The 23,285-nt window shown below is 36.2% G+C and overlaps 2 protein-coding genes across 5 annotated transcripts in view; both read right to left on the bottom strand.

The window, feature by feature from the left end:
- The window catches only part of LOC100881980 (uncharacterized), a 75,474-nt gene that overhangs the window by 37,940 nt on the left and 14,249 nt on the right, over positions 1 to 23,285 (bottom strand). Inside the window, exon 1 of one of the 4 annotated variants that reach the window (XM_003706267.3) lies at positions 11,076 to 11,225. The exons of 1 other annotated variant lie outside the window; for it this stretch is intronic. In XM_003706267.3, coding sequence (XP_003706315.3) covers positions 11,076 to 11,214 — 139 coding nt within the window. In that variant the 5' untranslated portion in view covers positions 11,215 to 11,225. Of the gene's footprint in view, positions 1 to 11,075; positions 11,240 to 23,285 lie in introns of those variants that run through there. 2 more of the 4 variants (XM_076530762.1, XM_012292300.2) reach the window with 2 other exon arrangements.
- On the bottom strand, positions 11,665 to 17,549 carry LOC143264290 (uncharacterized). Its single transcript, XM_076530766.1, has 2 exons — positions 15,854 to 17,549; positions 11,665 to 11,917 (listed from the first exon to the last, which is right to left on the bottom strand). The coding sequence occupies exons 1-2, from the start codon at positions 17,087 to 17,089 to the stop codon at positions 11,906 to 11,908; spliced, it is 1,248 nt and encodes a 415-aa protein (XP_076386881.1). The 5' UTR covers positions 17,090 to 17,549; the 3' UTR covers positions 11,665 to 11,905.

Raw genomic sequence — 23,285 nt, forward strand, 5'->3', positions numbered from 1 at the left:
TAAAAAACCAATTCCATAGTATGATTTTAAAAAAATCAAATTTATAACAAATTTAAAAAATCAATTTTATAATAAAGTTCAAAAAAATCAATTGTATAATATAATTTTAAAAATACAATTCTACAATGTGATTAAAAAAATCAATATTTTAACATAACTCAAACAGTCAATTCTCTCATATCATTTTTAAGAAATTAATTTGACTACAATTTTACAAAATAATTTTAAGAAATGAATTCCATAAGATAATTTAAACAAACGAAATCTATAATACAATTTTAGAACAACAATTCCAAAGCATAATTAAAAAAAATAAATTCTGTAAAAATTTTTGTGAGAATTAAAAAAAGTCATCTGTATAATATCATTTTAAGAAGACCAACATGATAGTATAATTTTAAAAAAAAGTTCTATGACAAAATTTTTAAAAAGCAAATTTTTAAGTCAACTTAAATCAATAGTGTAATCAAAAGAAATTTAGTAACAAAAGAACGAATTTTCTAATATAATTTACTAAGTTTACCACAACCAAGAAAACTGAAGTTTACAATATAATTAGACGAAAATGTAAAGAATTTCTTAGCAAATGCAACAGTTCACAAGAAGTAACATAATGAAACGAGCAATTATGCAAACATTCAAGAAGATATGGGGCAAGGATGAGAAAGATGAACATTCCATAAAGTTTTTCGTAGGTAAAGCTAACAGTGAACTATTTTTAATCGTCAGCGTTAATCCTCTGCAATTTCAATGTAAACGAGGCTCGAAAAAGATTTCTCTGACACGACCAGCCTTGGTTTTTGTACGAATGAGCCGGTGACGTAACATCAAAAATATTAAATGTTTTCTTTTCAATATGGAACATGGTTTTTTCTTATTTTTTTTTATGAGCTACGACTTTCGATGATGTCAGTGACATTCAACGCGTCACGAAATTGTAAATGAACGAATCCGAGAGAGGCGCAAATACGAGGAACTGAATTTTAAAACAAACTAAAGCATTCGCGGAATTTGAAACTAAACTCGAGGAATGAAATAAGAAGAAAGAGGTGCTCGAGTGTTGAATGGCACGATTTTTTCAATTTCTCCGCGTAGAAAGCAAGTAATTCAGAAAAAAAGATTAATCTTGGGAGAATACAATCGGTTTTAATCCATTATCGTGTTTCGCGAGATTTGAACAACGCTTTCGACGGAGTTATTTTGAAACATGAATCCGTAGAAAGTTATGGTGGACTTTAGTTATATTGCAACTTTCGTATGGACGTCAATCGTTAAAGGTACATGGATAATTCGTATGAAAAGCCATTTATGGAGACGGATAAGTAGTGTCGTAAATTTCCTATCGAACACTGAACTGTAGGTTGCCTCGCATTATATTGCAGTTTACAGTTCGCGTAACCACAAGGTATATTCAATTTTGGAAATTGTAAAGGAGTTCCGAATTTTTGGAAATTTTGATAATTTTGGAGTTTTCGGTAATTTTGGAGTTTTTGGTAATTTTGGAGTTTTTGGAATTTGAAATCCTTGGAATTTGAAATCCTTGGAATTTGGAATCCTTGGAATTTGGAATCCTTGGAATTTGGAATCCTTGGAATTTGGAATCCTTGGAATTTGGAATCTTTGGAATTTGGAATTTTTGGAATTTGGAATTTTTGGAATTTGGAATTTTTGGAATTTGGAATTTTTGGAATTTGGAATTTTTGGAATTTGGAATTTTTGGAATTTGGAATTTTTGGAATTTGGAATTTTTGGAATTTGGAATTTTTGGAATTTGGAATTTTTGGAATTTGGAATTTTTGGAATTTGGAATCTTTGGAATTTGGAATCTTTGGAATTTGGAATCTTTGGAATTTGGAATCCCTGGAATTTGGAATCCTTGGAATTTGGAATCATTGGAATTTGGAATTCTTTGGAATTTGAAATTTGTAACCTTTGAAAATTTTTGAAATTTTGAAATCTGGGAATTTCGAAATTGAGAACTTTAAAAATTTTAAATACTCAAAAATTGCAAAAACTTACAAAAATAGCTCCAATTAAGTAGTATAAACTTAAGAGTTCAGGAATTCTAAAGTTTTACGATTCATAAATTTAAGAATTAGCAAATTACATTTATTTAAAAATTTCAAATCTTGAAAATTATAAAATATAAAAATGTAGCCTAACAATCTTAAACCTCAAGCATTAATAAAAGACCATGGTAATCTCAATATACTGCCAATTCCACGAATTTTTCGTTCGTGATTTGCAATCGTGTCGGTAACAATGTAACGAGAGACTACTTAATCGCTGTAAATAATAACAGCTAAATGAAATATGACACAGGGCAAAACGATTGAAAATATTACAGTTAACCATATCAAAAGGGTGTTCCACGAAATTGTGTACGGATAATATACACTGTCGTTCAAGATTATCAGCAATGTAAGAGCTACCAAGAAAAAAATTCATCTGGTTATATTACCTACGCGCTTTTCTTACAAAAATACAGCTCGTAAATCTTGCAGAAAAAACAAAATTGCTGGAGATACCAGCCTACTCATCGTACAGGAATGCGTAATTAGTAGCACATGAAACGCGTAATTCTTTTCAGTAATAATAAACACAACGTTGATTTTATTACAGTTGCAAAGAAACATTACGTCGAATAATTTTTTCCAAAACTGTTCTTGCAATTTAACTTTCGAATTCAAATCGTTTAAAATTTGTACGTTCTTATTTTTACTTCTCAGGTTTTAGACTTCGATTATTATTTATGTAATTTTTTTCAAGTATTTGGATATTTTGTAAAATTAAAATAAGAAAATTAAAATTAATAAAATGTTTGGACATTTGGTACAATTAAAATACAACAAAATTAGGAGAAACAAAATGTTTGGACATTTGATAAAATTAAAATAAAACAAAATTGGGAGAAACAAAATGTTTGGACATTTGGTAAAACTAAAATAAAACAAAATTAGGAGAAACAAAATGTTTCGACATTTGGTAAAATTGAAATAAAACAAAATTAGGAGAAACAAAATGTTGGGACATTTGGTAAAATTAAAATTAAAACAAAATTAGAAGAAACAAAATGTTTGGACACTTGGTAAAATTAAAATAAAACAAAATTGGGAGAAACAAAATGTTTGGACATTTGGTAAAATTAAAATAAAATTAATAACAAAACCAAATAAACAAAGTGTAACGTCTAAATACAAAAGTGTTTAGACATTCGATAAAATTAAAATGAACAAAATTCAAATTAAACAAAACTGAAGACAAAATTAAAATGAAAAAAAAAAAGGCAAAATATAATTAAAATAAAAAATTGAACACCTCTATATTATGCAAAGAAATATTTACACAATATACAATACTTGTATGTTCATATAAAATATTTGAAATAAGTTTTGTACGCGTTAAAATTGACTATAATTTTGTTCGAAAATTAATCTAAATTTTGAGAAGCATATAAGGTTTCGAGTCTCGCTTTCATCTTTTGCATCAAGGTATCAAAAATTAATTGGCAACTGAATTTAATTAGTGTCACGGTATTGGACGATAGTTATCTTCGAGTTGTAACTTAAAAATAACTGGGACCAGCAGGTGTTGGGTAGTTTTAAAGCCATGCTTCAAACCCTCTTAACGAAAGACACCTGCAAACTGGCAGGTGAGCTCGCGACAAGATTACCCTTCCACACGAATATGGACACATTTTCAGTTACCTACTGCTTCTAAATTCTTGAAGATTAACCCTTCGGACTTACACATTTAGATCTGTAGATAATTTTATGGAGATATTATTAGAAATAATTATTGACTTAATCAATTTATTTTGGAATGATTGAAAATTTTATGACTTAATGATCACATCAGTATTTAACAGTTTCTGTAAATATAGGACGAATTCTAAATTCTTGAAGATTAACCCTTCGGACTTACACATTTAGATTTGTAGATAATTGTATGGAGATATTGTTAGAAATAATTATTGACTTAATCAATTTATTTTGGAATGATTGAAAATTTTATGACTTAATGATCACATCAGTATTTAACAGTTTCTGTAAATATAGGATGAATTCTAAATTCTTGAAGATTAACCCTTCCAACTTTCAAATTTAGATCAGTAGATAATTTTATGGAGATATTATTAGAAATAATTATTGACTTAATCAATTTAATTTGGAATGATTGAAAATTTTATGACTTAATGATAATATCAGTATTTAACAGTTTGTGTAAATATAAAATTCATTTAGATTAGAATATTCTTAGATTAGACAAATTTTGGATGAGAAAACTAGAAATTTTGAGGTTGAAAAATCTTAAATTTTTGGAACTGTTAAACTTCTCAATTTAAAAGATTGAGTTACAAACTTGTAACTTAAACGAATTTCTAGATTTTCAGATTTCCACACTCGTAACTTAACTCCTTCCAAAAAGCAACATAACTTTCCTCCAAAAAAAGAACCATAATATTTTCTATTTTTCATTCATCATATCAAACTAGCTTCTAACATAAAGATTTACGAAATCAACCCCCATAAAGCAAGAGCGAAAGAAGAAATATCGATTAAAATGACGAAAATAAAATAGTACAGAAAAGTCGTTCGATCATCACACAAAGAACCACCATAGTAAACCATTTGATTCGAGGACACTTTCAACTGACTTACGCGCTTTCAGCTGCAAAAGGAGACGGTTTTATGGTGGCAAAAAGCGAAGAGCACAAGCTGGCAAAGCGAAAGGGGACAAGCTGAAGAAATTGTCGGCCTAGCAGACTGTTGTAGCCATGACTTCATGAAACGTTCGTGCAGAACAAGTGTTACGCGACGCGATAACGCGAATGATATTACGTGATGTTGGAGTCATTCATTTTTAATGGGCGTATTGGTAAAAGTACCTCCATAAAAATTATCGATCGAATTAACCCCGGTATAGTGGGTCAATTGTGATCTGAAACGTAGAAAATGTACTAAGGTATTTGGACTAAAGTTAATTACATAAATAATTGAATAAAAGTTTTATAGATTGATAAGTTTGTAACATGTATTTATACTATGGAAGCAAAATGTGAATGTGTGTGAAGGTTATTTAGAGTTACATATTTCTAAATAATTAGTATTCGGATGTTCTTAAATTCGTTTTGCTAGATCTGTTTATTTATGAAGTTTTTATGAGTAGATTTGTATAGTGCTAAATATTACAAGTTTTTTAAGCTGGTATATAAAACTATGTTCTAAAATCCCCAAATATTGATTGTCTTAAAATCCACCTATATCCCTAGATCTTCTAATCTTTACATCCCTATATCTCAAAATCATGGTATTCATCCTTATATTCCTAGATCGCAATCTCCTTAGATCTCAATCTCCCAAGATCCCAATCTCCATAGACCCCAATCTCGCTAGATTCCAATCTTCTTAAATCCCAATCTCCCTAGATCCCAATCTCCCTAAATTCCAATCTCCCTAGACCCCAATCTCCCTAGATCCCAATCTCTCTAAATTTCAATCTCCCTAGACCCCAATCTCCCTAGATCCCAATCTCCCTAAATTCCAATCTCCCTAAACTCCACTCTCCCCAGATTCCAATCTTCTTAAATCTCAATCTTCCTAGATACCAATCTCCCTAGATCCTACTCTCCCTAGATCCCAATCTCCCTATATCCCAATCTCCCTAGATCCCACTCTCCCTAGATCCCACTCTCCCTAGATCCCACTCTCCCTAGATCCCACTCTCCCTAGATCCCAATCTCCCTAAAGTCAAAAAATCCCTATGCCTCCAAATCTCTAAATTCAAAAATCACTATTCCCAAAAACCCTAGATCCAAAAATACCTAGACTTAAAAATCTCAATATCCTTCCATTAAAAAATTCCTATACTACTAATTCCCTAGATCCGTAAATTCCAATATCCCGAAATCCCTATATTCCAATATTCTAACATCGCCTCATTCCTAAGTCCCTATAATACTAGTGTAGAGTAAAAGTGGAGAATCGCGAAAAAGGAAGCGAAATAAAGTATAAAATGAAATTCGTCTTGTCGCATTGTAAGTTGGAAGGGTCAATGGAGAATGGTCGAACGGAAGAAAGACGTGCGACGTATCGCGCGAGTTGCCGCTACGTGCGTATGCGAGCACGGAGCGCATAAAAGCGCAACCGAGCAGTGTGTGCGTGGTGCAGCGGATGTTCTATATGCGGAGGACCGGACGTGGTGCGCGACGTGTACCTGACGCCGCTCGTCGTCGCCACTAAAACCGTTTCTGTAAATAAACTCGTATCTGTCAGTGCCACGAGGCGAGGAGCCTTTCTTTCTATTCCTTTAACTTCTTTCCCTGACATTTCGGGAGACACTTGACATGGCTGACATTTTCACTTGCAAACATCCCTGTGATTCGATTTCGAATCAGTGTTTTACAATTATTCATTCCATTCTATGCAATTTTCATGCGCCGTTCAAACAACTCGATTCAATTTTTAAGTGTTTTTTTAATGAATGAATTCTTTATCTTTGTTTCGTGAATGCTTAAGCAATTTAATTTTAATATATTGTTTCATGAATGCTGAAATAGTTCTATTGAATATTAAATTGTCCTCGCGAATGTTCAAGCAATTCTGTTTTATTTTGAATTATTGCCCAGCGAGTATTCAAACAAATCAATGTGATCTTGAGTCATCGTCCCGTGAGTGTTCAAGCAATTAAACTCCGTATCGAGTCGATAGAATAAATTGACTTTAGCTGTGATTTACGGTGTATGGGTTTGATATTTGGGACAACATGGCGTCCCCCATAGATTATGGAACGCCTTGACCTCATTATAACGACAAACCCGTATGAACACCCGTATGAACCCGTATTATGCGAGCACGAGGAAGAAAATGTCATTCATTGCCTTTTATGTGCCTTGTATTTTGTCTGCTTGCATTCCATTAAATATGTTCAGCTGCAGCTCTCAAATTGCATATTTTGTAACCTTGTAACGTTTTATTACTGCTCTTACTGAGGTGTTGGGGAAATAAATAAATTATCGATAAGGAAATAAGAAACAAGTTTTAGGATAAAAAATATATTCCTAACAAACCTCAGAATAATTTTGTTGAAAACCTTGGATTTTATTCAAGATAAAAATCATAATTTCTTAACAAGAAAGAAAGTTACCAATAACCACATTTAATAAAATAATACATATCCGCAACGAACTTTTGCCGAAATTAAATTTTTGTAATAAAACTTGCAATCAAACCTTTATACTGCTCGGCCGCATTCGGCGTGTCATAATTTATAATGAAACACAAAATCAAGTTTATTATCCTTGGATCAAATATTTACCCGACCCAGAAACCTCCACATGCTCTAATGTATCCTTATCTTCTTTTCCAAACACGTTGCATCACAAAGTACCACGGCATTTCGATAGCCAGTTTCGATCTAACAACTCTGCACAATGATAAATCGTCGTTATCAATATTACCGTGGTCGTTATTTCACTGGTTGCTAGACCGTTTAAAGTCGCGTTTATTAGACTTTCACGTCGGGGCAGCGATATGGTTGAAAGGAAAAATTTACTTTCCTTTCCACTGTCGATTTCCATGGGGCACGTATTCGTGTAGCAAGGAAATCGTTACGTTCCTTCGTGTCCTTGCGAGTTCGTCGCGTGAATAATCAATTACTGATAATGCTATTACGTGATACAGAGAGTAGCCTTTAATAATGACGGCACCGCCGATTGTTTGGTACATTATTGAGTCACCTTGCTCTCCTTAACCTGATGCTTTGCAGGATTCTGTTATAGTTCGATGATACATTTACAGTTACAGTCATTGATACTATTGATAGCTACAATAGATATTGATATTAATATTTATAGTTACAGTACTGGCACTAGTAATATTTACATTAATAACGATACAACTGGTAATATCGATAATAACGATTATAATTAGTACTTGATAATGACAGAAGCTTGTGATTAATAATATTGACAGTTAAAGTGTTACCAATGCTTAATAGTTACACCATCACTACTAAAAATAATAAAAACGTTAATACTAACAACCATGGCGATGTGCATACATAATATTTATCTAATAGCATTTCACCGAATACCATTCAGTGCAAGAATATCTCAGCAACATTCATCCTGAAGTAACATCGATAGTTAAATCGTTCGTAATATCGATAGCAATGCACAGCAGTAGCAACATCGATATTAATAGAAACAGCAATATCAATTCGTATACACTGAACGCTACAAGCATTTTATAAGCATTTCTCAACATTTGCTCGTCCACTTAAAAACCATCACACGAACCACATATGACCCTTTCGGTGAGCCGTGTTAACGACCTTTGAGTAGATTGGACTGGCTTTTCCTCCAAGCTCGTAAAGCTGTCCGCTCTCATAACGGTGCCGGTGACACCTCAGCACGCCATAGCTTTTACACCATGAAAAATAAACTGCGTACCCGGGCGCGGGAATTTCAAATCTGTTATTCGATCGCGACCGAAGCTTTCCTCGACCTCGCCAACAACAAAATGTGTACACTTTCAGAACGCTTACGTTTCTGTCAATAGAACCCGTAGGAATTTCTACGTTTATCTAACGATATCTCGAAGGTATAATCTCGAGTGCATCGCTCTCGTGATCGTCTAACGCCGTTTCTGACCAACGGGGAACAAATTGACATGCGGCTAGTTGCTCCGCATAACTGTGGCTCTGGAGACCGCAGCATTCTTCCAACGGATTATCATTATCGGCCTTCGTGATACTCAATGAATATCCAATGACTCGATGTTACGTGGTAGCCTGAATAGTACCCACGCGAGTAACTGCATGACCATCGTGCACTTTTCATATGGAAGCCAGGAAAATTACCGTTCGATCAATAGCGTTGCGATACATGTTTAGAAATTTCAGGTAATTACTCGTTGCTTGTAATCTTCATCTTGTTAATTATTTGTCATTTAAGCTACAGATGACGACATGATATGTATATTATAAACTCGCTGAGGGCTTTGTCCGACTACCTTGCAGTTTCACATACTTCACGCGTATGGGCGCTTTTGTCCCCATAATTTTTGTTGAGAAATTTACAGGTTTTTATTCAAAAAGAATATGGCGTTATGAGCACCAGAAGCGCTCCTATAGCCACTGTTGGGAAATTTTATTAGTCTATATAATTTGTTTACATTCAGCCTCTGTTGTTTTGCGAACTCATGACTATACCACCATCACGTTACACTCCGCCTAGCGACAACTTCATTTTGTTGATCGCGTCGCAACGTGTTCGCACGCTACAAGCGAATAAACTTTGTACCAGTATATCTTATAATAATTTGCAACTCGACAAATTTTAATGTTTGATAGTTTTTGCATTGCCAATTGTCGACGAGAGGAATCGAAAAAACCGCAAGTCTTTAGCATGTCGAGAAGTGTCTAAACATTGTGATGAGTGAGTCAGTGAGTCAGTTGGATTTTGGTTATGTAATATATTGATAACTGATAATAGATCAATGGTGCTATGATAACTGTCTCACCTGTTTAGAAATGTAAGATGATTACTCATCTCTTACATTTTCTTGTTACTCATTCGTCATTTAAGTTACAGATGACAGAATAGTTAAATATTGTTAGGAATGCACTTTCTAAATAACTGATAGGTAATAGGTCAATAATGCTGCTATTAATTGCCTCATCAGTTTATACATTTGAAGTAATACTTTGCTTCTTACAAATGTTACCTTAAGAATTACCCTGTTAATTATTTGTCATTTAAGGTACAGATGACGGAGTAGTTAGATACTTTTTGATATGTATTTATATCTTAATATTGAAAGTAAGTACTGACTTCTTATAATTTGGAGCTTATTAATTATTTGTCGTTTAAATTTTAGATGGTGCAAATAACTAATAGATAATAAATCAATAGTGTTGCAATAAATTGTCTCATCAGTCTGTAACTTGAAGATAATTGTTCGATACTCATAATTTTTACTCGTTATTTGTCATTTAGGATACAGATGAGGCAATAGTTAAGCACTATTGAAATGTACATTATAAAGAACTGATAGATAATGCATCAATAATGTAATGATAAATATCTCATTCAATTATTAATTTAATTATTTGTTCCTTATAACCTTTACCTTGAATATTATTTATTTCACTTATAAGTAATAGAATGCTTAGGAATTTACAGATATGCACTTTCTAAATAATTGATAGATAAATCAATTCTGTCGCGAAAAATGTCTTCATTCAATAAAACATATCAAGACATATCATATCAATTTAAAGTAATTATTTGTTTCTTATAACATTTGCTTTCTTGAGTATTTGCTATTCAGTTTTTGAGGTGATAGAATACTTAGATTCTATTTAATGTGCACTTTCTAGGCAAGTGGTAAACAATGAAAATGTGAAAAATTCTATGATGGCAAATACACAAATATGCAAACATCATAAATATTAAAATTTCAAAAAGGTTTTAACTTATTCTTAAATTCCTGAAAGAAGAAATTTTTAAACTCTAAAGGTGACAAATTCTTAAACTTTGAAATGTTTACAATTCCAACGTACAAATTTTTAAATTGCTAAAGATGTAAATTTATCAACTCAACAACTACTACTTATTAACATAACAATATTTTCCAATCAGTCTTCACTTTTTAACATCAAATCAAAATAATCTTATAACCACCTTTTTCTGATCAATTCAAAGTTGATAAAATTAGACCTCTAACTGCAGAGCTCAAGGACTATTCGCGTTTGATAAGTTGGCAGTCGGAAACGATGAAAATGCAATCGATTCGCCTGCCAGCGTATCAAGCACTCACAATATGCACACGAACCTCGTTTATCTCAACATTTTCGTGTTTAATTTCCATCTGGGCCGCAATCGGCCCGTATAACAGCTCTTTATTACGAAATGAAGAGAAAAAACGAAAGTTAAATGCGAAATAATAGCCTCTGCATTTTTCATTTGCTATTCATTCGCAAAGTGAAAGCACGAATTCAGTGTCATTAACGAATCAAAAGGTTCTTCAAATACGATTCAACCGCAAGTAATTTAACGTGAGAACACTTACTGATGCAAGGCAGCGAACAAATGTACCGTATTATATCCATCGCTCTGTCGTTTCTCTCGGACCGTGATTTCCCGGAAAATTGCCAATTTTCCCAGAAAAATTCCACTTCACTCGTGCCGTCATCACGGGGAACAATCATTCGACAAGTGTCGACGAAACACTGCAACGCGGGAATATGAAAAGTGCTTTATGAAGCGAATCGAATAGAATAGAACAGGCGTAGGTATTTAATAAACGCGCGGTGACGACGACACGTGGGCGAAAGTTTTGGCGACGGTTCACTGTCATCGTCATTATAGCCTGCAAATTACGTGTGCCAGATTAGTCGACACGAAAACGGCAGTGTTTATTGTAGTGCGCCGACAATATTTTTGTATCAGGGTGATTAACCTTTTTGGTGCAGAGTCATTTTGTTTTCGAACTTTTAAGACTGGCAAGTTTCAATTTTTCAGACTCAGTTTTTGAAAAATTTTCAAGTTTGAAATTTAAAAATTCAGAAGGTCGTGTTAGAAACAGAGAAAAATACGTATCGAAAAGGATGCGCTAAGGAATTATTACACTAAGGTTTGAATAAACTGTATACAATATATTTCCAATGGAAAATGCAATTTATTGACGCGTGTGACCGTTTGGGACGTTCTAATGACTCTGAGGGCCCGTCCCGTTCCGCTAGCCCTGCAGCGTACGTCTTAGTCCTACAGACGTGGGTGGGGGTGACAACTGACGCTGTCCATACCCTGCCTGTAGTCCTGTCGGTTTCGTCGCAGGAAATTTCCACACGTCTTACATTCGGCCAACCTGCCCCACTTGCTCATCCCTGAGCAAATAATCTATTTCGGTTTCTAGAACATAAACAGAAACACGCCCCATTGACATACAAATCTTTCAAATAACTTAATTCTCAAGTAGTAAAACCCTTCTTAACAATAATTAAATAAAATTTATGGCACTCATGTCCATTTAGTCATATCACAGTTGGACAGCAGAAAGACGCAGCCTTCCCGCCTGAATGTGATGTCTATGACTCCACGACCCGCTACGCCTATGGATTGAGTCTTCCCACCAAGCAAGAACTCCGCTCATCTCTCAGTCCGGATTCAACCTCTTGTCTGTTTTCCTTAGTCCATTATCTTTCGACGCAGCGATGTCCACTGAAGTTGTTCTGACCCGCTGTCCTCTCAGTGATGACCGCATGTATCATGTTATGCCGTGACCTCCATCACAGACACAACACCCAATTGTCCATCGGGTTGTGACCTCCACCACAACCACGACGACCGAGTTCCACCCAGTTGTGACCTCCATCACAACTGTAACAACCAGCTTCTTGTCATGTTATGACCTCCATCATAACACAACAGCCAGTTCTTTGCCATGTTGTGACCTCCATCACAAACACAACAACCAACTTTTTTGCCATGTTGTGACCTCCATCACAAACACAACAACCAACTCCTTTGTCATGTTGTGACCTCCATCACAACCACAACAACATATAAACTCAATGCTAATTATTCCAAGTACACCCCTTTCGTAACAGACCTCGACCAACCTTTAGCCGCCTACCTGCTGTAGTGCCCTGGAACCCTCCAAATCTTTCAGTAAATAATCCTCTTTTCCTACCTGACTATACACGCACGCTGGGGTTGACCAACAAAACTAACTATTCTATAATTCTATTATTCTACAGCCGCTACCCACGGTTTCATTCGATCGACAGCCACAACCGTTTTCGCTCGGCGACCCCCTTCTCTCAGATCTTCCACTTCATAGCGATCATTATACAATACCGTAACAACCCGAAACGGCCCCTTAAAACGCGCATGAAGCTTCCGACTGTCTCCCGTCGGCTGATCAGCGGTAATTTCAATCAGTACAACATCTCCTTTTTGGAACTTCCTTGCCGCTCGCCGTTGCCGATCATAACGCTCTTTCTGCTTACGTTGATCTTCCGTAATGTGTTCCGATATTTTCCCCCGAAGCGCATTCAAATCCATACGCTCAATTCCGTCCTGCACCTCTTCCAAAATCCATCCCTCTGCCGGATAACGCACCTTGCATCCAATTAACGCCTCCATTGGCGTCATTCCGATACCTTTATTATGCGTCGTATTCAGAACGCACTGAATTATTTTTACTTCTTGGTCCCATTGCTCAGGACTTTTCCCTGCCATCGTAGCAGCCAACGAAGCAACTATTGTTCGGTTATACCTCTCGCACTGACCATTTGCTCGAGGCGTAGCTACAGCATTCAACACATGTCGAATGCCATACTCCCTGCAGAAAACCTGAAACGCTCGAGCCGTAAAAGCTGTCCCTCTATCGCTAATTATACGATGAGGCACTCCAAAAAGATGCACCATGTCCAAGAGTATCTTTGCTGCCCGTTTTGCCTTCGTGTCCTTCACTGGTTCTATCACCGTAAACTTCGTAAATCCGTCCACGATAACCAGCAAATACCGATTTCCCTTCCTGCTTCTCTCGAACGGCCCAACATGATCCACGTGCAAAGTATGAAAAGGTACCGGCGTTTTCTCTATGGGATGTAACTCTCCCTGTCTCCGGGCCCCAGTCCGCTTATAGTACGCGCAATTCAAACATGCATTCACATACTTTTCCACGAAAACATTCATGCCCGCAAACCAATAGTTTTCACGAATACGCCGAAGCGTCTTTTCAAGCCCTAAATGCCCCGCATCATCATGACACAGTCTACAAATTTGAAAACGCGCCGCACGTGGTACCACCCATGGTGTTCGTCCGTCCTTCAACCGCCTGCAAAGTTTCCCTTTCTTTATTACATAATCCGCAAAATACTGCTTCGTTTCGCCCTCACGAATATTGTCTATTAGAATTTCCCGAATCCGTCCAAGTTGTTCGTCCTGCATCTGAGCCGCCGTAATCCAATCAGCCTCGGTGATATCCACAGGATGTACATCAACCGTTTGCACTGGGTTCCTACTCAATGCGTCAACGTGTTGCATCGCTGAACCTGGCCGATACTCAATATCAAACTTATAATCTTGGACTTCCAGCCACCACCGTCCAATTCTCGGAATCAAATCCTTCTTAGTAAACGTGGTACGCAATGCATTACAGTCAGTGATAACTGTAAAATGTATACCAAGCAAATACACCCGAAAATACCGCAACGCAAGTACAACAGCCATAGTTTCCAACTCGTACGAATGGTATTTTTGCTGATCAACTGTCGTTTGCTTGCTAAAGTATGCAACTACCTGCCGCTTACCATCAGCTGCATACTGAAACAATATTGCCCCTAGTCCTAACGAACTCGCATCTGTATGCAATTCCGTCCGTTTTGCGCTGTCGAAGATAGCTAAAATCGGTCTCGTCGTCAAGATTTCCTTTACAGTACGGACAACCGCCTTCTGCTGTTCACCCCAAGTCCACGGTGTATTCTTCTTCGTAAGCACGGTTAATGGAGCAACCAGACCTGCATAACCCCTAATAAATTTTCGGAAGTACCCGGCTAGACCCAAGAACTGACGTACCTCCTTAACGGTTTTAGGGTCCGGCATCTTGAGAACGGCAGTGATTTTATATTCTCCAGGCCTTACACCATCCGCACTAATTTCCCGTCCCAAATATGTTATTTTTGTTTGCAAAAACGAACACTTACTAAGTTTAATCGTAAGATTCGCTTCACGCAGTCGACCTAATACCAAACGAAGACGCTCCAGGCCCTCTTTCACAGTCTTCGACGGGATAATTATATCATCAATATACGGGTAAGCAATTGAGTTTCGTAACGGCCCTAACACGGTATTTATGAGTCTCTGAAAAACAGCTGGCGCATTCGTCAACCCAAACGGCATTCGTAGAAATTCATAATGCCCATCGGGAGTGACAAAAGCTGTTTTCGGTATAGCTTCTTCGCCCATCGCTACCTGGTAATACCCCGAAGCCAAATCAATTGCTGTAAAATACCGATACCCTCCCAATCGATCTATCTGGTCTTCAATTAACGGGAGAGGATACTGATCCCTAATGGTAACCGCGTTCAACCGCCGATAATCCACGCAGAGTCGATACTCGCCCGTTTTCTTCTTTACAAGCGTAATAGGACTCGCGTATGGTGAAGTAGACTCCTGAATTATTCCGTTTTCTAACAACTCCTCTACGATTTCCCGCGCTGCTACACGCTCTACTTCAGCCATTCGATATGGACGATAAACGACCGGTACATCTGTCGTGCATTTTATATCCATTTTAACTAAACTTGTTTTACCCAACGACCGCATCGATGTCGTCACCCGATCGCTATATTCCTCAATGACTTTTATACAACCGATTCGGTCTTCTTCCGACATCTCGCCGCAGTCTAACGCACTCAAATCAATTACCGCTTCCGTCGCATACGCATCTATTATCAATTGTGGCGCAACCCCAACGCTCGATAATTCCTTGACAATGATCCGGTCCCGCATTTTGACCAAAATTACATGGTCCTGACCAATGAAATCTTGCCCCACAATTACTTGATAAATCATTGCCTCTGTCTCGACAATAATAGCAGTGACATCGGCGATCGCTTCCATGACTTGTATCGTCACTTCCGCCCTCAAACGATTACAGGATCCTAAACTCCCATAACCCCGCAATTGTATCAAAGGTCCCTCGACCATCTTGATACCCAACCGAAATGCAACCGCCTTGGAAATAAGAGTCCTCGCACTGCCGGTGTCCAACAGACACTGGACCCTTTTTCCATTAATTCGGGCGTGCATCACCCAACTATTATTATCGGGACTCACCTGTACTACATTAACCGCTACCTTCGCTCCGTAGCAGAACCGCTCCAGGTGCCCATCTTTTTGACATCTCGCACACCTCCGCCGCGGCTTCGAGCAGGTCCTCGCAGCGTGCCCCTCTTCTCCGCAGTTGTAACACACGAACTTAGTCGTGTGTTTTGACTGATCACCTGGCTGCTTCTTTCTGTTTGCGGCCCGCACCCCCGACGGCCCTGCTACAGATATCGGCGCCCGATCAGAAATCCGCGACATCTTTGCTACTGACACTCCGTCCGACTTCGGCATCGTGCCCATCTCCCGCATGGCCGCATACAATTCGTCGGCACTCATATATTTATTCGATCGTATTGTCCTTTCGATCGTCTCGTCTCCGATGCTGCCAATTACTGCATCCCTTAGAAATTCATCCGGAATGTCCACCTTTAACGCCCTCAGCTTGGCCAATTTGTTGAAACAATAGTCCCCCAGCTTCTGCCCTGGCTGAGCTGTGTAATTAGCAGCATCTCTGAACAGCCGGTTGAAGGGCAGGGATTTTTTAAAGCGAGCGACGAGCGCTGTTTTCAGCATCTCCCAAGTGGGATCACGCCGTTGCTCTTCATCGAAAAACTGCCGCGCGTGCCCCCGCAATTGGCGTGCAATATAACACGTTATATCTTCATCGCGCCAACCCCCGCGCCTCGCAATCCTGTCCACGTCACGCACCCATACTTCTATGTCTGCTTTATCGTCCGCCGGATCAAATAAAGGCACTAAATGCTCCTGCGCGGCCGGCCTATACCGCACATTACACAGTTCTTCTTGTAATTTTTGGACGGTCTGAAGCAGTGCTTCCACCGTCGCACTCTCCCTCGTGGAAGACCTCCGCGACACCGATGGTGATCGCGACCTAACTCGCGACGATTCTCGCGAACGTCCCCCCCTCTCCCTTCGGGAGGATCGATCCCGCGATCGCCTCTCTGAACGACGGCGATCCGCTCTGCCATGATTCTTCGTCTCCTTTCCTTTTCGCGACCGTTTTTTCGAACGTCCCCGCGAATCTCGCGAAGACTCACGCGAATCTTGCGAAGATTCACGCGAATCTCCCCGCACTCGTCCCGAGTTTTCTCCTGAGCGTGCACGTCCCGAATCGCGCGAATCGTCCCTCGAGCGCACACGCTGGGATCTCTCCCTCGAACGTTCACGTTCCGTTACACACGAATCATACCGCGTACGGCTTCTATGTTCCCTCAGCTCACTCATGCTCACTACACACACTATCTGGAACTGTATATATATATATATATATATAACAGCACGTACGGCTTTCACAGTCTCGCACTTTGTTCGCCAGGTATATTCCTGTCACACGTGTTACCCACACACGCAACACCGAACACGTGGTAATCCCACTTCTGATATGTTAGAAACAGAGAAAAATACGTATCGAAAAGGATGCGCTAAGGAATTATTACACTAAGGTTTGAATAAACTGTATACAATATATTTCCAATGGAAAATGCAATTTATTGACGCGTGTGACCGTTTGGGACGTTCTAATGACTCTGAGGGCCCGTCCCGTTCCGCTAGCCCTGCAGCGTACGTCTTAGTCCTACAGACGTGGGTGGGGGTGACAACTGACGCTGTCCATACCCTGCCTGTAGTCCTGTCGGTTTCGTCGCAGGAAATTTCCACACGTCTTACAGTCGAAAATTTAAAAAAATGTTCAAGTTTGAGACTTAGAATAATAGAAATTTAAAAATTTTCAAATTTTAAATATCAAATATCTCAAAAATTTCAAAAATTGCAAAAACTTCACAAATTCAAAAAATTTCGAAAATTTCTGAATTTTCAAAAAGTATAAAACTTTCAAAAAATGACAGAAATGTAAAAAATTTTGAAATTCTCAAACATTTCGAAAATTCCGAAAACTTCAGAAATGTCGAACATTGCAAAATATTCAAAAATTTAAAAAATTTTGAAAACCTCAAACATTTCAAAAATTCCGAAAACTTCAGAAATGTAAAAAATTGCAAAATATTTAAAAATTTCCAAACTTGAAAAAATTTGGAAAATTTCCAAACTTTCAAAACATTAAAAAATTTACATATTTGTCAAAATTTCAATAATTTCCAAAATTTTTAACTTTGAAGCCTATCAACTTAAAAATAAAGAAACTTAAAAATGAAAAAAATAACTTAAAAAATTTTGAAATGCAAATATAAAATAACTCATAACAACAAAAATTCGAAAATGGAGGAATTCGATGAAATATAAACTAAAAACGTTCAAATGAAGTTTCTCAGATGCTCACCTGAAGAAGTGTATAATCCCCTTGACAACGCAGCCTATCACTGTTCTAAACTATTCCTCCAGCTATTACTTTTAGTGTGAAAAATGTTATGGTTTGAAAAGTTGAAAAACGATAATGGTCTTCGTGACTGATTGCGAGAGCAAGAAATACGATAATGTTTCTTCTAGAAACATCTTTTTACAACCAAAACCGGCACGCTATTTCACGAATTTCTAAAGAAAAATATGGCACTGGAGGTGATAAAGCTGAGACATGCGTCAGCGTGCAAATCGAGCAAATTGTTTCTTCATGGCTTATTTGGTAGAGTCTGATATCGTGCTCGTACAAGCAAATATTTGCGTACCTTCGTATTCCACAATCTGCGTCGAAGACGTGTAATTTTACGCATAAATTATGCAGTATAAATCCATATATATCCTCAACCGTATCAATGTTACTATTAAGGAAAATTTCATTACACGGAAATTAAATCGCGAGGCGCAATTATCCTTAAACTGTAAACTCCATTACTTTTTTATTACATAAAATTATTTACCGAAGAAATACCGAATATTCAGAAACTATTTTCGAAGTAATAACATTTTGTGTATATTATTACTACAATTTTTTAATTTTTTCAATTTGATCCACAACTTTAGCAAATGTAAAATTAGTTAAACTTCAGATGAATTTATAGGCGAATTAAAATGTAGATAAATTAATTGTAAATGTCGAGGCAGTGGAAACATGACTCTTCTAAATGCTTGTAAAGTTTCACGTAGGTAATATTACAATGACAGAGGCGTTGTTTTTTGAAAATGCTGACGAAACAAAGCTATACGATGCACTTCACGTAAATAAGATCCGTTCAGTAGATGGATAGATGTTGTAATGACGAATACTTAAGTTTTTACAACACTCTACAGGCTATCTGTTTGCTGAAGGAATACCAAAAACACGAAGGAATGCGACCTTCGAGGTCGTTACGACCAACTGTATTTGCACAAGCATTATCAGCAAATGAATTCCCTTAACAAGCTTGTAAATGTATGGAACAAATATTCGAACATCAGCTTACTCAATGAAATTTAGTATTAATATCATGTAAATTAATTTACACGATTTCATAACATAAAACTATTTCAAAATAGACATTATGATGTATCAATCTGAAGCTTGGAGAACACCGACTATGTCTGTGTAAACAATTCATTTGTATTATTAATATAAACTGTTTAAACCGCAATTGGAAGTGATCAACTCATTTACAATTCAGCTGTATTAGCGCGTATCTCATCCGATGAAAAGTTATACGTTTTATATTAGAAACAGTAATGGGGCGTTTGTGTACATAATTTCTTCCAGCTTTGAGCTTTATTTTGGTATAACATAAGTGCCATTTTGTGGTACTTTTCTGTCATGAATTTGTCCTTAATGTTTTGAGTTTTGAAATTGAATAATACTGAACACTATTTACTATAACTGGTAATTAGTTACTTTATGTAAGAAATATTGATGGGGCACGTATATGGTCAGTTTTATTATACTTTAAGCTTTAAATTGATATATCATAAGTGTCATTCTGTGATACTTTTCTGTCATGAATTTGTCACTGACATTTTGCGTTTCAACATTGAGTGATATAATAGAAAATACTGTTTACTAAAACTAGTAATTACTCATTCTATACTGAGAATATTAATGGGTCATTTGTACAGTCATTTTCCTTCAATTCTAAGCATTAATTTGATATATCATAAGTGCCATTTGGTGACATTTTTCTGTCATGAATTCGTTCTTGACCGTCTACATTTTAAAATCGTATAACTGAATATAATACAAAACATTATTCGCTATAAGTAGTAATAAGTTACTTTATATTAAGAATATTAATGGTGCATTTGTACAGTCATTTTCCTTCAATTCTAAGCATTAATTTGATATATCATAAGTGCCATTTGGTGACATTTTTCTGTCATGAATTCGTTTTTGACCGTCTACATTTTAAAATCGTATAACTGAATATAATACAAAACATTATTCGCTATAAGTAGTAATAAGTTACTTTATATTAAAAATATTAATGGTGCATTTGCATTGTCACTTTCCTTTAATTCTAAGCTTGAATTTGATATATCATAAGTGTCATTTGGTGACACTTTTCTGTCATGAAATTCTGTCAATATGTTTCTAAATGCAATTCACTTGACATGTAATAAACGAAGATCTAAATCTCCAACTTTACACCATTTTCTCTATCAATTAAATCCTTGTATCAGTGACAGTATATAAATAAAAATAAAAAAATATTGGTCCAAGGACACCAGAAGATTCAAAAGAATCAAAAGAAAAAAATCCCCTTCTGCGTAACAAGGATCCGCAACCAACACTCGCAACCCCACAGTGTCATCCTCGCGCGATAACCGCGTGGTCGCGCAATAAAGCGAAGAATAAAAAAGTCCCCATGGTGTAATAACTTCCGTAATATATTACCAACAGGCTTCGCGCCTTCATTTCCGTGAATTCCTCTCGTCCATCAAAGAAACCATACACGCTCTCGCGGTGGTCACCCTTTCCAGCACGTGAGATCATCTCGTGGTCTAGGTCGTTGCACTCGATCCTTCTTCCGGAACCTGGTTGCCATTATTTTTCACCCTCTGTCGTCCTGGTGACGTCTCACCCCTAGTCTCTTGCCCGACCACGTCATCCAGTGGAATTCTTTGGAAGAGTAACTGGGAAATTCGGAATGCATCCTCGTGACTCACATCTTCGGATTTTCACTTGGAAAGCCTGTCTACTGTCCGATTTCATGAATAATTCAACATGGACACTCCTTATGACTGGGGTTTTAAAGATGTATGCAGAACCTCTGGTTTGGATTTTGCGCATAACAGTTGTTGGGAAGGTTAAAACTGGATATGTTCGAGATATATGGCTGCTGGGTGTTAAAGTCGTTTGTCACATTCATTTTGCTGGGACAACTTTTACTTAGACTCAAACAGCTATTAATTATTACTTTAATGTGTCTAGCATACAATAAATAATTGGAATAATTAATATTTTTTTTTACCATGTTGCCTTTAGGATTGCTAATTATTTTTAATTATAATATTAATGTCACATATTAACATATATATTAATTGTCACATATTAACATATCTAAATCACATTGCAATTAGGTAGAAAGTTAATAAAAATAAAAATAATTATTATTGATTTCCTATGTTTCATCAAGAGCAATTTTTAATTAAAACTTTAATTACTATAATAATCAATATAGCTACCTTGATATATTATAACTGAACGACTAGTAAATCAAAATAATTATTACTGATTTGTGCAGATTTACTGCGTTCCCTCTAGGGTAGTTTTTAATTAAAATAGCAATTACAAGCTTGTATACGACGAATCTTGTAATTAGAAAAATAATGACTCGCGACTTTTGCATAACAGTATTCAACTGGTTTATGCATCCAATGGTGTTGAAAGAACGCGCATGGGTTTTCAATGAGATAGAAAGCGTCAAATTAGAATTTATTTTAGCTAATTTCTCCTTGTTACTTTCTAATTGGACCATCTATTATGAAGCAAATGTACTGTGAATTCAAATCGACGGAGTATCACACTTTTTCGTGTTTCATTAAACATGAAAGTAACAATTAACACGTGAAACCGTGATTATCTTCATTCATCAACCAAGACGCGTTATTAAATTATGAATAATTGTTACTTTACTTCACATAATTTGGAGTAAGATTTTATACGAGGGCGTATTCACCTGGTGACAAAGAAGAAACAGATAATTCTATTAAAAAAAAAATCGACCAAAAAGGTCAAATAAAATTCCTTTATATGCAACTTTGTTTCATAAGAAAATTTAATTTGAAAATTATTTAATATATTTATTTAAAAAAAAATTTGTTTGTAAGAAATATTTTGTATTCAACTATTGTTAATACATTATTTAATCAATTATATAAATTGTAGAAAATAATCAAAAATTAAAGAACACTATTATTAACATTATTTAACATTATGAAAAATAATGTTTATACATTATATTCTATGAATCATTTTTCATAAATAAATTTTCTTTGCCACACTACCACTCACACATGAACTCTTCCTACTTTCAATTAAATAAGTCACGTTTATAAATTAATATCTTAAATACGTCATGAAGTATAATAACATAAGTACTTTATCAGTGATATAGTAATCATATATGTACTTTATCAGTGATAGTAGTCATACTTACTGATTCATAATTTCGATTAACAATTAAATGGATGAGAAAGTTGTTAACAATATTGCTTTTGCTATAAGAACATTACACGTAGTATGAGCAATTTTTAAATGAAATTTTTCAAAAGTAAAATTGTGTGTGAAAATATAGTGTACATCTTAACATTATGCATTATAATTATGTTATACATATATTGTATATTTAATGAATTTCAATGTGTATATTTTATATATTCTACACATTATATAACATTCTACATGTATCACATATTCTACATATTTTACATATTCTACATATTCTACACTTGCTACATACGTTACATATTCTACATATGCTACATATAATACAAATCCTTCATATGCTACATATGTTACATATTCTACACATTCTATAATATTCTACATTTTATATATCACTCTTCCAATACAGTTAACACTACTAAAAATTTTACATTAATTTTTTCACCACAATTTCCATCACCAGGCACCCCTCATACTTCGCCCCTATCCCCCAAAAGTACCGCGCCGTCCCTGATTCACGGAACGAGTTTTTAATATTTTTTTCGAGCATACGATATACAGGCTCGTGATTTTAGCACGAGGTGCAAATTTATTGTCGCATGGAAACGAGATATGATAAAGCCGCGCGAGCAGGCGTCTCTCTGTTTGCACGTCGACGAGCACTCTGCAAATTGACATTGCCAGCCGACCTGGTGATAGGAATTAAACATGCTGGGAGCAACGTACGTGCGTGTTATTTCTCTCGTGATTTTATTCTGTCCCTTTGTAACTGTCGTAATTAGCGTAGACAGCAATAAATGATATCAGTCTAAAGAAATATCTACGTGTTCGACCGCGGAGGCACACCAATGTTCTCGTTACGTTCGACTGCCTCGTAAGAATACATAGTCCTGTTTCACT

This window comes from Megachile rotundata, chromosome 4 (genome assembly GCF_050947335.1).
Source record: "Megachile rotundata isolate GNS110a chromosome 4, iyMegRotu1, whole genome shotgun sequence".
Classification (NCBI taxonomy): domain Eukaryota; kingdom Metazoa; phylum Arthropoda; class Insecta; order Hymenoptera; family Megachilidae; genus Megachile; species Megachile rotundata.

What these genes read in the sequence shown, in the direction of transcription:
- LOC143264290 (XM_076530766.1), bottom strand. Translation starts at nt 17,089, where the DNA reads ATGAGTGAGCTGAGGGAACATAGAAGCCGTACGCGGTATGATTCGTGT.